The 17,914-nt window shown below is 37.7% G+C and overlaps 1 protein-coding gene across 14 annotated transcripts in view; it reads left to right on the forward strand.

Annotated features, from left to right (window-relative positions):
* Nucleotides 1–17,914, forward strand: part of fbrsl1 (fibrosin-like 1) — a 294,403-nt gene that overhangs the window by 78,674 nt on the left and 197,815 nt on the right. For all 14 annotated transcript variants that reach the window (XM_086169947.1, XM_086169952.1, XM_086169939.1 and 11 more), the window contains exon 2: nt 6,285–6,512. In XM_086169947.1, the coding sequence (XP_086026073.1) occupies nt 6,285–6,512 (228 nt within the window). The remainder of the gene's footprint in view (nt 1–6,284; nt 6,513–17,914) is intronic.

A 17,914-nucleotide genomic window follows, 5' to 3' on the forward strand; every position in this document is an offset into this window, starting at 1 on the left:
AGCATGAGAAGAAGGCAGCTAAGGAATAGCGCCAGGGGAGCAGTGTCTTGCAATGACAACCGCTGTAACCCCCTCCGCCACACCACCCTGTGTAGTCTGCATTGTCTTTCTCTTCTAGAGGATGGTTTGTTTTTGAGTTTGGTGCTTATGGTACACCCTGCAGACCCCTTACGCATCATTGAGCCCGAGTGTGGGCCCTTACTGCCTGTGTGAATGCAAAGCTGAAAGGTTCCCCCAGGGGAGGGTAGTTCCTAGAACAAAATTCAAGCTGAATAGTTCCGGAAGAACAGTTTTCTTAGAACTTTTCTTTCTGAAAGTTGCTAGGGTCGTCAAGAGGAAATTATATACACTAGTATCCTTGCGTTTTAATTTCTTCGTTTTAAAATAATTTCACATTCCCAAAGGATACATTACCATTTTCAGATTACAGTTTTGTTCCTGTGGTATTCAACATATCTTTATCAAGACCCTTTAATGTTTTTTTTCCTTAATTTATTTTTTCAGTCTTTGTTGATAGTTTCACAATGACAGTGTTAAGAGACCCAGAACTCTCCTTTTGGCTGTGCTTGATATTAAGAGACGTGCGTTTTCTTAAAAAATCACTGACCCCAGAAAAAAAAGACTGAACGGAGAGAGAATGATAATGTTTCTTCAGTATGACCGTCTCTCTTTTACACTTTATTTTCTCTGCCACTCCAGGCTCATTTTATATGATTTCTTTTCCTCCTGCTTTATGCATACCTCATGAAAACAAAAGCAACTTCAGTGTTGCTGACATTCCTCTTTGGAGAATGCATAATCCTTCCTGTGGGAGATGAATCGTGTTCCATGGTGGATATCAAGGCCCCAGAAAAACCACCTAAAGATATTTTTGTTCCAAGCATCAAAGCCCTTGTTGAATTTTTTGCACTAATATCGACACAAACATATACTTTTTTTCTCCTCACTGTCATTGTTTTTTGCACTTTTCTTAAAAATAATTATGATGGAAATGAATATATAATATATAAAATAATTATATATTCTGCTATATATATATTCTGCTATTCGATTGAAAGCATATGTTCATATATAGAGATTGACATATTCTTTCCATCACAAGTGGATTGCTTTGCATTATTTTTTGAATGCTTTTCATTTGAAAATTGCATTTTTGAATAAAACAGGAGAGGCAGTTCAATTATGTGCAGAAGTGATTTAGTACTCACTTTGAAAAGCAGAAGCTCACTTCAGGCCTTTGGCATATGGAAATTATATCACAACTAAGCCGTTGCTGGCAGACGCTTAGATGGATTACCCTTCTTCTCCTGGAGCTATTATAGAGCAGTTGCTGCAGCGGTGGATTGGGGGAAAATGGAAATGACACAGATAATGTTTATTAACAGCTATTAAATATGTTATGTACTAAACAAATTTGTGTTGTCCGTAGTGTTCAACTTAAAATTGTAAGATGGATGCTTAAATCTGGAGTATGCAAGAATAAATAAAAACACACTTTTACTATCAAATCTTCTGTAAATTCGTTCCAAACCTCATTCAACCTCAGATTGCACAGGAGACTGAATATGGGGCAGTCTTATGTTTTCCCTTTTTCATAAAAATATGACTGACTACTGCGACTTAGTGTGATTGATACTTAAAACACCCCATCAATTTTGATGCAATCTAATGTAAGAAGAGAGAAAAATGGTTTGACCAAACCCAATCTGACAAATTATGGAGGCTTTACGAGGTTATGTAAGCTTCCCAGCTTAAATACACATTATTATTTCAAGTACATATGGCAAGAAACTTGATGCTGATGGTAAAAGGAGCTTGCAGGGAGGAAAAGAGAGACTCTAAAGTTCAGGTCTGCCATTTGTTTGGTCTAGATTATTAGAAAACCTCCTGAAACAAAATCTGCTGCCTCTGCAAAAATCCCACTAATGCCTGCTGCTGTGCCCTCAAATGCCATGAAGCCAGTACTGAGATCTTTCTACCTCCCCTACCTTTTCACATATTTATAACTTGTGCTGTGTGGGGCAGTTTTGGGTCCATCAGGTGCAGAACATCAACATCAAAAAGAGTTTGGTGAATGTTAAACTTAAGCACCAAGGCATCATATGCACTAGGATGACCTCAAAGCTGTTTTCTAGAAAGGTTTTATTTATTTCAGCGGGGCAGCATATATTTGCATTTGCTTCTTATTTTGAAAAACAAAGGTTCATGTCTGACAGTGTTCACCCACAGAGAATTTTGGAATTTGGATACCTTTGAATACCATTGGCTATTTGGTTGTTTCTTTCTTTTTTGTTCAACACTGGCTCTCCAGACAACAAATTAAATTTGAAGGTTCCTGTCTAAAACTACAAGGTGTCTCCAAAAATGTTGTGTCCGATACTGTGAAATCCTCTACTTTGCCACAACATGTTGTCATTGACCTCGTAGCTGCTTTTTCAGCGCATAGAATCTGCAGATCTGTCATCCATAATTGTGTAGTTTTAACTTCGAAAGATGAATATGTAATTGATATGATATTTTCAAGACCAGTGGGACCAGTTGGAAAATTGCTTCTGAGATGACACAATATGATGTGTTATACCAATGCAGTTATGCTACTGCAAGGCCAAATGTCTTTCTTTTTTAACTATCCCTACATAAAACTTTCACTGAAGCCTTGATGGGCATCTCGAATTAATGGGCTGTAAGTTCTTGTCACAACTGCATTAGCTCAATATCATGATATCAAAATCTGACTGAAAATGGCCTTTGAGATTTATAGTAGAGTAGCTCTGAATAGATTAAAAAATCATGGATATTTTACATCAAAATTCTCAATCTTTTGTTGGATCATTGGCTGCTGATTACTTGCAATATTCAAAGGCAGTATATGAATGGACCAATAAGTCTACATAAAATAAAATATAATCCAAATGAAAATGTTTATTACCTGAACCTGCTTTAAATCAAAATTTTAGACATCACTTTTCGTTAAAATAGGACTAAATATCTATATTTCCTTTCATTCTCATTCTCTCATATTTCATTCACATTCTCTCATCTCATTCTCACACTTTGGAATTGTGTCATTCAATTTTACAGCCAAGAATAAATCCTCCACTTTTAGCAAGTGTCTGAACAGTCTCAATAACAATAAAAGTACTTATAACAAGTAGGACTTGATGCATTTCCAGTGGAAAAGAAACAACATTGCACAAAAAATCTGCTAGGACTGCCGGGAAAAGGGATTGAGAAATGATTAGTTGGTTATTTCTCCTTGAAATTTGTTTTGTATTTAATTTGCCTGGACATAATTGCCCTTTTCCTTTGAAAAAAGCGGTTTTGGCAAACCTTTTGACACAGAGAGTGTTACTTATTAGTAGTTACAGGAATCATACTTAAGGCATTTGCTGACCTCTCAACTTGGAACCCCATAATTTCAGTATTGGTGTGGTGGGCTCCAAGCTCTGCTGGCTTTGAGCTAATGCTAAAATATGAAGTAGAAGCTCTCAACCTTGAGCTCTATGAGCATATAGCAGTGATGTGTTGCTGCTGGGATGCAGTGATCTCCAAGGCAGGATTTAGCAACTGGCTGCATGTCAACATCTTTACATGATAAATTCTGAAAGTGCAACAGGAGGAACATACAGTTTTGTCACCAGATACAGAAGTGTCTGAGTCTTTGTCCCGTCATACCCTCGTCTGTCCTGGTGTTCATCCACCCGTAACATTTGGGGAATGTTATGAATTATCACATTTTTGCTAGATCCCACAACATATGGTGTTAAGCTTTTATCAACAATATCTCCTCTTTAATCAGTTTCCAAAAATGTGAAATTAAGGTTTAATTTCTGATAAGGTTTGCATGAATTTATGTTATTGCTTCATACATTTTCTGTCTAAGTGTGATTCAAATAAACCATGCAATGTATTATCCATGCAATGAAAAAAAAAAAAAAAAATACACTGATGCAAAGTGACCACGTGCAGTATAATCAGTTGCATAATCGGTTTGCTGCTTTTGGCTTTATCGCTAGATTTTGGCAAAAGTCAGATAAACTACTGTTGAACCTCATGCTGGCATTGCTTGCTTCACTGCTGTCCAGTATAATCAACTCTTCAGATAGTCATGCGCCTGACAGGCTTTCCTCAGATCAATCAAAAATCAAGGCTGAACTATGAACAGAGCACATGAGTATTTCATTAGATGTATAAGAGTTTTTGGTGAGTAAAATATGAGTTGGCTGCTCTTCACGTGCACTCAACTGTAGTGTAGCCAACAGACACAAAAATGTATTTCTCAGTATAATTGATTGGAGGGGTGGGCATCAACATTTTGAGAGGTTAAATCCATTTCTAAATTAAATCTGGAACCACAAGTAAGCAACAAATTAACATAGGTCATTATTGTGGGTTGGTGTTGGGTGAGGCTGCAATCTCTCTATCAAAAGTATTGACTCTGGCTGTCTCAAAAACACCTAATTAACAAGTTTTATTTTTTAGCACTGAATGAAAAATATCATCCATTAAATGTTGAGCCAATGTATGGCAGCGCGCTGTAAATCATGTTACATTACATTGATTCGGTGAATGCTTCTATCCAATGCAACTTTCTCCGACTGCATTCAGGCTGATTAAGAAGTGTTAGTGTTGAATAATTGTTTGAAACAATACTTTTTCAGCCAATTGCAAAAGATGGACATTGACTCCTTACAGAAAGAGCGTTAGTCTTCAAGTACCTTTAAAAAAATGATAATCAGAGAAACTGCCAAATGAGTTTTTACAAGGCACCATGGTGTTTCTTTTCAGCATCAATGTGCGTGCTAACACTTCATTAAATATATCAAGTCACCATGATAGAACGACAGCTTAATATTTTACATCGAATGAGATAAAGCTACCAGTCACTAAAAGGAGTTTAGTCAAATAGAGTCAGGGGAATCGGTGAAGGAAAACCACTGAATAAGACACCAATCTCTTACAAATAGTGCTTGAATTCCAATAAACAAACAGAGGTTTCTGCACAGGCTGTAACCGAGGTGTGAAAGGAATGATTAGTTAAAGGGGGGAATTGCTCGGTCACAGAATACAGCGACTGTATTTTCTCCTGTGGGTGTAAAAGCAGCAGTTCAGTTCATATCGTAAGCTCATTATATTGCAGCCATAAAGTGATTATAGGTTCCAGTAAGGCATTGTTCTGCTTTTGACAGGATTAAAGATGACTTTAAAGCGAGAGTAATTGTAGTTTCTCTGTTGGAGAATTCGCTTGCTTTGTTTAAGCCAGCAGTGTGAGGGTGACAGACTTGACATTTACCAGTTGGGGATGCCCTATGCCCTTTGTACGGTGTAACCCATGCGCTCAACTACACTTTCAACCTAGAAATCTAGATTTCCATCTGTTCTGCTCCTGATCTTTCATCTCTGCATTGCCATAATTGTTTTCTGCTATACCCTGTGTGAATGCAGGAAACATATAATATTTTAATGTCTGGGTGCAACCAGACATATTCCATTTACAAGCTTGACATTAGAATACAATAGCATGGAATAAAACTTTTATTTTCACTTTAGGTGTATCATGACCCTCCTAAAATTATGATTCAGTTATCAAATACCGGTACATTAAATACAGTAGTGAACAGAAGGCAAATAATGTGAATCATATACTAAAGTGAATGACAATAATAATTCAAATAATTCAACTGAGAAGTTAAAAAAAACAGGGATTAATAAGAGACAAAGTGATAAAAACGCTTTGGCTGGATTGGATATACCTATTTGAAATTGAATATGAATTTATGATTTGATTCAGTGGATCTGTTAAATTTAGCGGCATTTAGAACAAAACTAATTTGTTTCTCAGTTACTGTCATTGTATCCATTGATGTATCCAACCATGACGCCTGAATGGATGACACTTAAATTCAAATAAAATACAGATTGTGACATTGACAGGGAACTTCATTAGCGTCTAATGAATTACATTCTCTTCTGAAACTGCATTGATTATCTCATAACAGATCATGAGTGTTCTCGATTTTTCAGAAGTTAATCTGAACCAGAGATTTAGGGTTTGTGTGTGTCAAATATCAGGAGTTATTTGTAATTATTGTTCGACTGAGCTCTTCTGGAATGATAGGTTGGTGGTGTGTTGAATAGCAAAGGGGACAGAGCACAACCATAGGGATGGTCTACTGTTTAAGTGCACTTATTTTTCCATCTGGCTTGATATATATATATCTTTGTGACTCACAGTCATTTGTTATCATATTACTTAGTATATTCCATCTTCTGTTTTCCTGCAGAAGATGACGGGACTTGTGAAGACACAGGAGAAGAAGGAGCGGTGGAAGGAGAAAAAGGTAGCAAAGCGACAGAAGAAGGCAGAGGAAGAAGTGGGTGAAGATGAAGCGGAGAACATGCAGCCAGTGGTGGATCCGCTTGAAAATGGCTTTCTTCACCATGCCCAGCGGGAACAGGAGAGGATGAATGAGAGGCTGCTCAAGAGGACTTACTCTAAGAAGAACAAACTGGTGAGTGCAAAACAAAGCAATTTGTTTTGATTTGAAATGAAGACATCTCTCTGAACAATAGTTCACTGTCATTTGTAAAGGTTGTGTTAGTGGCACTAACAAGATATATCAAACAATACACAAAAACGCAAACATAAACATATACTCATTGGTGTGTACGCCTGAATTTCCCTTTTTCAGTTTCACTTAACTCAGAAGTGCAGATTATGATATTGTTATTTCATCCAAATAATTGGGTCAAAGTAGTTTGTTAATCCTTAGTGAAATAAATTCACACTAAATGGATTCTAGGAATCTAGTTAAACTCCCTAATTAACTCAAATGATATATTTACACAACGGGAAAAACATTTAAACATTTAGACTATTATTTGCAGTGACCGATGTGCCGTATTTTTATTTCCCTTTAATAAGCCGGAAGAAGCATCTTAAAAGATTTGGTGTCGACTATTTATTTGTTTGTTTTTGATTTGGTATTATAGCCTTTTTAGTGAGAGTGGGTGTTTGTCTCTGAAGGCAAAACCGACAGCTGGCTAACTAATACTTGAAACTTGTACAAAGTGTTTAACAAAATGGGCAATTTCTTTGAAACAGAGATTGCATTTTGAAGCAGGAAAATATCTGGGCACGTGATGAATGAGGAGGATTGTATAAAGCTCTGCGTCCAGTTTGGTGTAATGTTACTCACACAGCTTTGCACTGCAGTTCTGAGGGTGGTCAGCCTCCAGGGAAGGATGATCTCACAATATTATGTTGTGATGACCTTAATTTGGCACATGATCTGCTTTTCTGGAGAATCATACAGAATATGTCATAACACATTCATGTCAATGACGAAATGCCATAATTTCCATTGGCATAAGTAATTTCCAACTTTGTCAAAACATAGGTTTTCATTTTTTTTTTTCAAAAACAGTCTATTTCATTTCTAAAAACAGCCCCTTCAAACGGAAGAGGCAGCCCTGCAGGGGTCGTCTTTGCAACTAATTTGCATTCTGATACTGCAAGTTGAGGACACGCACTGCTGACCATTTTTATCTACTACTAATTAACACTGATTTAAATGCAATTTTTTCCAACAAATGTTGTTAATTAGATATTTATAGATGTTTGTTAAAACAGTTAAAATGATTTATTCTAATTACAATCATGCCTGTGAGTATTCCAGAAACAAACTGTCAAATAATACACACACATACAAATAACAACAACAACAACAACAATAATAGTGATAACAATAATACACACACATATAAAAAGACACACACCTAGCAGCGATTGTATCAAATTCTAAAGTTATACCTCTCGACAAGTTGTTTGGCAGTTTCACAAATTGAACTTGTCATTTTAACACATCAAGCTAGAATATTTTTAGAAATATGTTCTTGGTTTATGTAATTGTTTGAAAGGGGAACCACTGAAAATACTACTGTTTTCCTGAAAAGGGAAGTCCAATAAATTTGAAGTTATTACTAGTTTTGTCTGCAAAGACAGTTGTTATTCTCTTTTTCTAGGCTATCTTTCGTGATTGCTATCTTCAGTTACCAACATCCTCTTCCATCCTATGGAATAACATTTAGGCGTAGGAGTAACTACCCTCATCGGCCGAAATTCTTACTCCTACATTTTAACCCTGGAGGGTTGGCGTCCTCTTTGAGAAATTAAGAATGGTCATCATGTTATCTACAAGATACTGTCAGATACAAACAACTAACAGAGGGGAAAAAAAAAAAACATTATACAAAGCCAGTATTGAGCCAAGTAATGCACAATGAATTACATCAGCAAAATTACAACGCCTTTCAATGTCATGTAAGGATTAAGGGAAAATTGCCCCGAATGAGTGAGTGAGTGAATGTTGTCTGTCTTTGTATGCGGTCCTGCGATTGCCTGGCGACCAGTTCAGGGTTTACGCCGCCTTGCGCCAAAATAGCTGGGATAAACTCCCGCATCCCCAGCGACCCTGAATGCAGGATAAGCAGCAGAAGATGGATGGATGAATGGATAGTTTTGCGTGTTACTAAAAGAAAGTATGGCATATCTACAGGGGGGGGGGGGGGGGGGGTAATTTTAATGTCCCTGAAAAGCACCTGAAAAAAAAGACATATTTGTGTTTTGTGGTATGGTTTCTTCAGGTATGTTTACCCTATCATCCTCCTCCATGCCCACTGGAGTAGTATGTGGTTGTTTATGCAGATAAAGTGCTACCAATGGCCTCAGCCTCAAGAACACTCCTGAGCCCGCAGCCTCTGCCTCTGCAAGATAACCCATCTATGTGTTAACAGTTTGTTTAAATGGGCGGATGTTTTTATGCTCGTGTCTGAGGCCAAAATCCACCATAGTGCTGTTGAGGATAAGAGGGGAAATGTATTCAGGAAGCCAAACTAAATAATGAGTCTATGTTGCCTTGAGGCCTCCTTCACAGACTAAATATCTCTAATAGATAAGATTTCCTGGGGAAGTTAATATTACTGAAAATGACTTTGGCTGTGATATTTAGTTTGCTTGGACACAGTTAGAAGTCATATTGCCAGCTTGTGTCCACAGTGTAAGTCGAATCACAAGCAGCTACTGTGGCTGATCTACATTTCAAACCTGCAAAAAGGGGCTTCATGTCTATTAAAGCTGCTGCTGTCATGGTTTTAACTTAATCTACCACAAAATCTTGAGATTGTCTGTACTTGTGCCAGGGGAGATCGAGTGAAGAGACTACAGATGTATCAAAAGCCACAAAAACACCGAAGCTAAATACATTATTTGCCTTTTGTGTTTTTCTACAACCTCAAGTTTAAATGCACGTATTTTCATATTGTAGGGAATTTTACTGCTCTGGGCCAAACCGCAGCGCAGCAAGTATATTTGTAGAATACAAAACAAAATGCCCACATAATCACTGATGCACAAAGCTGCAGCCCATAGTGATGAGGCAACATTGTTTTTAGTGGCATTCTCTGTCGGTGAACTAAAGTAATAATTGTGTCTGTAGCAACTCGCTGCAGCTTTAGGGGAATTTTGACTCTGCTTTCCTGGTGAAGACAAATCCACATCAAAACACCTGAGTGTTGTGATCTCTGAAGGGTTTATTTTTCTGAGATTTCTTCCCTCGAGACAGATATATAAGGAGCTCTTGGATGTTGATATATCTGTAATTTCCCTGTAAATGTAAAACTTGTATATCACACCTGTTTTTTCAGTCATTTATCTCAAAAACAGCTTTGTCTGCAATGGCTTTATATACAGATTATATTCTGTCTTTACATAAATACAACTATTCATAACTGCAACTCTCATTACCCAGGTTTGTTAAGAAAGAAAGGTTTAATTAATTTTTGAATCAACACCAGTGACTGTAATTTTTCAGCACTAGTACAAGTAATAGGAGGCTTTAACACCTAAAGAGGTATTTATTACGAAATAAAGATGTGCTCGATCCTGGTGTTGGTTTACTCATAGTGCTGTTTGCCATATCCTGTGGTGTCATTGTTCAGTCTTTCATGATCTGATTTTATTTTACAAAGCTTTGTTGCATCCAGAAAAGGAATCCAAACACCAAGCTGCCAAATGCGGACCAAATGTGGAAGTATGGGTTATCTGATTTTTTTTTTAAGTCTCTCTTTTACAACAATATAGGCAAACTGTTTTTTTGTTTTTTGTTTTCCCAGTGGACACAACTTTAAAAAATGCATAAGGCAAGAAAAGAAGACCTCCTGTCATAAAAATTCTAGATCGTCACATGTGGGTTATGTTCTAGATATGATTAGGAGCATGGAAAGAATGAGAATGACTATATTGAGTTCCGAGGGTTTGGGTGATGGAGGGGAGGGGGTTGTGTCTCTGATGAAAAGAAGGGAATGGAAGTGAAGGCAGTTAAGCAAATCCCTAGCTGTGATAGATTGACTGGGTAGGGTTAGAGAGGAAGGACAATGAAAAGATCTGCTCATTTGGGAATTCTTTCAAGAAGGGATAATACAAACAGTACAATGGATGCACATTCAGTTTGGAAGGAATAAAAAATGTAATAGTAAGCCTAGAATCATCTCCAGGGAATAATGAAATATGTTATGAAATGCAGAGCCCTCTTGGGGCTGCTAATTTCTTATAATGAAATATGAAGAGTGAGTAAATTGCCAACTCGTTGGAAAGTGGCAGTTATTATTTCTCTTAAGAAGCAAGGGAAGAACCCACCAAACCAAATGAATTAAACGAGCAATGACATAGCATAAGGGAAGAGTAATAGAAAAAGATTACGGAATGATTATAATTATATTCTGTAAAACGGGGAGATTCAGTCGCCACACCAGAGTAGATTTGGGCGGTGGCGGTGGAGGGGGTGGGGCGCCAGGAACCCCATTGTGTGCATGGAAACAGATTAAGAAAAGCACTGGTTAATAAAGAATTTGTAACGGCTCTTCAAGACTATGATGTGAATTGGATGGCAGGGATTAATGATTGAATTAAATAGGTTGGGAAATGAATGCGGGATGTATAATTTAGATATATTTAGGGGTCAGATTTTTTTTCCCACTCAGAATTGAAACAGCTTTGTTTGGAAGGCAGATACAAGATAATAATACCTTCTTCAGGCAGTATCATATCTTTACCTAACATTATATCTGATAGTCATTTCTTGCAAATAACCAGACTTGACAGTGACAAGCAAACTATATTAAACAAACAATGAAACATGCAGCGTTTGTTAAATTGTCATATTAGCAGGGATTCAACTTTGCATCAGAAAAAGAAAACAAATAACAAAAGAATGTTAATCCTCAGTAAAATGAGACGCTATCAAGATTAAGATATACGGGCAAAATATGGTTTGAAACAAAACTAACATAAAAACCAACATATTCATAAGTTTGGTTTAAGAGTGAGAAGACATTTAATGTATTAAGACGTTAAAGAAGTTCAGAATGACGAACAAGCAGATTGGCAATGAGAAATATTTATACAGTGCTGATAAGATCAGTGTAAGGGATTATTGCTCATGGCTCAGCAGCGAAACCTCATTAAAAATGTTGGAGGAGGTACAAGCTCAAGCCTCGGGGTTTTGTTGTGCTGCTTATAATATATCTGTTTCTGCTCTTCATGGTGAAGTGGGTGTCTTACCACTACAGCTTAGACCAAAACAATTATTGATGGGCTATGTAGGAAATCTATATGGACATTCTGTTGACAGGCATGTAACAAATGTGCTACCATTCTGTCAGGAGAGAAAGAGGATGTGTTTTGCTTGTAGTAGCTTGGAGAACATGTGACACATGGCTGGCCAGTTAGTATATTCCGAGTAGTGCGATAAACTGTGCAAATACAATTACATTAACTCACCGAAAAAAAGGCATGTTTATTGTACAATTTATTCATTATATGCCAAACCAAATAACACTGAACCATAAAAACATAGTAAAGCTCATATACTAAATCTGTACTACCAGTACAATCACACTAAGTATCCACTGTTATGTGTAATAAAAGTACAGATAGATGTAATTATGCAAATATATCAAGGATGGCATTTATCCTTAAGTATCCCTGCTAATTAAATGTTAAGCACTGATCACCTGATATATATATATATATATATGTATATATATATATACATATATATATATTTTTTTTCCGAGTTATATGTTAGAGCTGAAGACAATAAAACACAATTGTACAATGCATTCACAGCATCGATTCCTTTTGCCAAGTTATCATTATTTAAGATGCTCTGTGCAGATTTAACACATTCAAGGGAAATTTTATGCAGGCACCGGCTGAAATGTGGGCGCACAGCAATTCATTCAAACGGTCTGCAGAAAAACATTGGAAGATCACTTTGTAAAACTGAAGCAAAGGCTATAATCAAAAGGAACATGATTAAAGAGTGGCACCACAGAGAGAAACCTCCTAACAAGGTTGACTGTAGGGCACACTAGACTTAATAAAACATCACACTCAATAAATAAACATCCCTCTGGAATTATACAAACATTGTCACACTGCCAAAATATTATAGAGCAGAGAGAGAGAATCATGATGCTTGTAGTGGAAGTGTTTGAAATGTATAAAGCTGTAGGTGAAGAGTTATTATTGTTACTTTCTAATATCTATGTTTAATTATTCTCCATAAATCCATAAGCCTGGTCCACACTTCAGGACAGAAGTTGACAGTAAAATTGAAATGAGAATGAAATATCATTTCAACCATGGGACTTGATGTTATTTTTAAGGAACACTCTGTATTGCTGTGGTGTAAAAAGAGAATGAGATAACAGAAAAAGAGGGCGAGTGCTTTTCAGTGTTACTTTGGTTGAAACATATTATTCTCAATTCTAAGCAATACAAAGTGATGAAATTGTATGTGTACAATTTGCGGCTATTTCCAGACACACTTTAGGAACCTTTCATGGTTTTTACATTATACAGAAGATTGTTCTTGACAACAGCCATTGGACACGCAGTTGTTTTATATTCCCAGTTCACACTGGGTCAGCAGTATCATGAATGCATTTAGTCTTACTCTGAACTGTCAGTAGTATGTTATAGCAAACAGTCACACATATATACAGAATATTTGCCAGAATAGCAAACAAAGGTCAGTCATAGCAGTCATTTGGACTCAACAGCTGGTGATTCTGCAAATAATACTTTTTATATCTCAGGCGTTTGATATGTCATGAATTCATAGTGTATAATTATTTGCATCATTAATGAAGCATGACTGATACAAGACTTCCTGAAAATTATACTGGTTTTGAAGAATTGGAAAATCCAATTCATTTGTAATCAATATGCTGCACTGCCAAAATGTGTCTGAGTATTTTGTTCCTCCTTGGTATGAATGAAGCAGAATGATGGGGCAATTCTATTGTATTTAATTCTCCTTTTACATGACATTTATTAAATATGAATACTGGTAAGAGTCATTGACTATTTTTCTCCACCTTGTGTCAGCTGATCTTTATGATTTATTTTTGTGCTCTGTGTCCTCTTTTCCCTGTATCTTTGTAAATTGTCATTTAATGGCTGCTATAAATTGTGATACCAACTTGTACTGCAATTAGCTACATCATATCAGACAACCTCTAATTTAGGACACACTATCTACCCTCTGCATGGACATCAACATAAGAGGACTACTATAAATGACACTCATTTATTTCCCTTGTTCATACACGTCATCAAAATATCCTTTAGGACCTGTCTGACTACAGATGTTAACACAGCTTTACTCATTTAAAACTAATCCAATTAGATATCCATAGATAGTTCTGCACTATATCTGGCTCCACTCGTTCAAGTACTAATATTACCATGTTATAACAAGATGTCAAAACATTACCTGTAATATGCCGGGGAATTGAACCAGTCTTCATCACTCTGTGCTGGCGCTTCTATCTGCCAACAGGGTGTTGAGTTGTGCTAAATGCACACCGGGGTGCCAAAACCTGGAGGCGAAGAGCTGAGGTTGAATGAGTCTGTCGTTGGTATAGTAGAAGAGGGCAACGCTTGCATTTGCAAAAGTGAAAACTGATCCGCAAATGTGTGTGTGTGTGTGTGTGTGTGTGTGTGTGTGTGTGTGTGTGTGTGTGTGTGTGTGTGTGTGTGCGTGAGACTGAGAGAGGGAGAGGGAGACCGTGTGTGTGTATGTATGCAATAAGGCCAGGAGACTATTTTCAATTCCCTTTTCAATCTTACTGTTGTCAAGAGCCATTTAAAAGGCACCTACTCAGATATTGACTTGAGACATTTTTTAGGGATAATTGTGATATAATTGTGATATTGTTTGAAATAGAGCCAAGCTTTTGTGCTTCTTATTTTCAGTCAGTTAATGTTATCAAAGGGATTGTTAAAGTCGTCATGAGCTCACGTCAGGATATTTTTTTATTTATTCTTTCCTCCTTATCGCAATCTCATTTGCTTGAATGTATTTATTATCCCGACGTGGTACTTCTTTTGCTTCGACTTTTCCCCTCAGGCGACGCCACAGCAAATAAACCTTCTCCATCTAACCATATTCTCTGTATATTCTTCTCTTCCACCAACTAACTTCATGTCCTCTTTCTCTACGTCCAAAGCCCTCTTGCCTCTCGAATCCCAGTATCTTTATCCCAATATATTCACTACCCCTCCTCTGTACGTGACCTCTACCTCTATCCTATCCGTCCTCGTCATTCCCAAAGAGAACCTCAACATCTTCATATCTGCTACCGTTAGCTGTACTTCCTCCTTTTTTCAGTGTCTTTTTTCAGCGCCACTGTCCCAACATAAGCATAATGCAGCACCCTCTGACCTTCTCTGTACTTCTCACGAACATTATCCAAGCGAATACTGCATCTGTTGTACTCTTCCTTGGCATGAAACCATACTGCTGCTCCCAAATGCTGACTTCTGGTCTCAGTCTAGTTTCCACTACTCTTTTCCATATCTTCAATATTTGGCTCATCAACTTTATCTCTGTATAGTTGCTGCAATTCTGCACATCCCCCTAATTCTTAAAAATGAGCACCATCACACTTCTGCTCCATTCCTCAGGGATCTCCGTACTCTCTAAGATCCTGTTGAATAATCTAACCAGAAACTGCGTCTCCTTGGAACTTCCATACCTCCACAGGTATATCATCAGGACCAACTGCCTTTTGGCATCCTCTTCAATATATATATAAATTTTTTTTACAATAGATTCAACTTTATCATCATTACACGTGTAAAGATACAGAGTAATGAATTACCCTCCTCACTTCACATGTACTAATCTCTGCTACTTTGTGGTCTACAATAGTCACCTCTTCTAACCTTCCCTCTCTTTCAATTTTCTCAGTCATCAGCTCTTCAAAGAATTCTTTCTATCTTCCCATCACTCTTCGAGCATCTGTCAATACATTTACCTCTATCATAAATCCTGCTGCACAGCCTTTCCATCTTTATCTGTCTGTTTTGGCTACCTGTATTACTCATTCTTTCCCTCCTGACTTTTAAACCAAGCATACAAGTCATCATAAGCCCTTTTTTTTGCCTTTGCTACCTCTATCTTTACCTTGCACTGCATCTCCCTGTACTCCTGTGTGTTCTCGGTCCTCTAAGTGTCCCACTTCTTCTTTGCTAATTGCTTTCTCTGTATATACTCCTGCACTTCCTCATTCCACCACCAAGTCTCCTTATCTACTTATCTTACCTGTCTCCCTGATCACATTAGCTGTAGTTGTCCAGTCACCTGGAAGCTCTCCCTGACCACCCAGAGCCTTTCTCAACTCTTCCCTGAAAACCATGCAACACTCTTCCCTATTGCTTTCCACTCCTTTGTCTACCTCTCTGCCTTTGTCCTCTCAATCTTCCTTGTCACCAGAGTTATCCTACAAACCACCATCTTGTGCTTTCTGGCTACACTCTTACCAACTGCTACTTTGCAGTTACTGATCTCCTTCAGATTACCTCGTCTGTACAAGATGTAGTCTACCTGCATGCTCCTACCTCAGCTCTTATCATTTACGCTAAGTTCCTGATTTTTCTGGAAAAAGTATTCACAATAACACTTTTGCCATTCCCATTTTTTCTGCAAAGTCTACCTCCCTCCCTTTCCTCACTTCTTCATCACCTCTATTGCCTGCACCAACAGGTCCATTGAAGTCTGTACCTATTACCACTTCCACCTCTGGGAATATTCAACATCACTTCATCTAACTCACTCCAGATATTCTCCTTATCCTCTAACTCACATCCCACCTACGGGCCATAGCCACTAACAACATTGAGCATCACACCTTCAATTTCCTGTTTCATAGTCATAAGTCTATCTGACTCTCCAGAACATTCTTAACAAACTCCTCCTTCAAGATAACTCCTACCCCATTTCTCTTCCAATTACTACCATGATAGTATAACTGAAAACCTACTCCTAAGCTTCTAGCCTTGCTGCCTTTCCTGGTCACACATTATATCAACCTTCCTTCTCTGCATCATGTCAACCAACTCTAGCTTTTCCTGTCATCGTCCCAATATTCAAAATCCCTACTCTCAGTCCCAGATTCTTACATTTCCTCTTCTCTCTCGGCTTCCTCCTCTTCTTCTTTGACTCACAGTAGAATATCCTTTAAATATCCTTTCCTCTGTCTGATTAAAGCCTTTATCAAAGTCCTGAGCTCATCTTAATGAAAGCTTTAAAAAAATTAGGAATTTTACAATATTAATTTGTCATCATATCAAAAACCATTTCTCAGTGTGCTATCCAACAAACAGTATGCAGGTCTAATCTGTTTTCATCTTTAGCTGTAACATATGAGAAGAGAAGATTGCATGACAGCCACCATCTAATGACCTTCAATATGCTTCAAACAGGGGTCATGAATAACACATGGTTTTTGCTGGCTCCGGCGATGCAGCTGCTACACATACACTCTACATTACACCACTGTCCATTAGTGCAAACTCTACACACCACTAACAATGTCATATATGAAAACCTCTTTGGACACTTCACTTTATTATTCCAACTCTCCCTCAGGCAAAACTTTCACTACAAGCTCTGGCTGTGGACATGAAGTCATCGTCCTCCTGCAATACTGATATTGCATCAGAATGACTTCTCTTGACTTCATGCTTGCGCTTCATTTTAGCAGCAGTTAGATTGCCTGGGACAAATCAGATTAGTGGGGAACATCTATGGTGCCTTGGAGCGCCGTCCAGACTCACCCCAAGTGCTCATGTATTTGTGCATGTGTTGCTGATGGCCAGTAATGCGCTATCAGTGGTGGTACATTAGATGGCTTTAAATATTACAAAGCTACCATGCCCATTTACACCTTAGTTCATGAAAAACCAGGTTTAGATGGATATCATCTCAACCTGCTTCAAGTATATACTGACTGCAGACCAGGTGGTTTCTTTTTAATTTAGTCTTGATTTTATTCTGGGAAATGTTGTTTTAGTTTCATCTGAGACTTAGCTCTTTTTTTTTTCCCCCTCCACAATCTATTGTCTGGCGGTGGCGGTCGATTTAAGAACCAAAACTGGGGCACCTAGCCTGATATCAACCTAAAACACCCAATGCTTGATATAATTATTGAGTTGAAAGGCTCGCAAATGGTTAGGTGATCAAAAAAAGCCTTCAGCTTCCATTACTAACACTACAATTTAACAAAGCGCCTTATTAAATGAGGGGATAATGAGGTGTGCTGCAGTTGTATCTGGAGGCACATTGCATGTTGTTCAGCGTGCATGGATGTGCAGAGCAGAAACAAGAAGATGAGTGGAGGAGGGTGGCTTGTAATAGACCTTGACACATCAATTAGTTAGCTGCTTGTAACATGAACATGTATGCATGATCGCACAGTGAATAATTGTCTCAACTGCATCAAAGACTAAGTTAGCAGATGGAAGCATGTGCTCGTGCAACTGAGATGACAGTAAGAATTCAAA

The sequence above is a fragment of the Fistularia commersonii genome, chromosome 22, assembly GCF_037954325.1.
Source record: "Fistularia commersonii isolate RoL2024-O1a breed Wild chromosome 22, RoL_Fcom_v1.0, whole genome shotgun sequence".
Classification (NCBI taxonomy): Eukaryota; Metazoa; Chordata; class Actinopteri; order Syngnathiformes; family Fistulariidae; genus Fistularia; species Fistularia commersonii.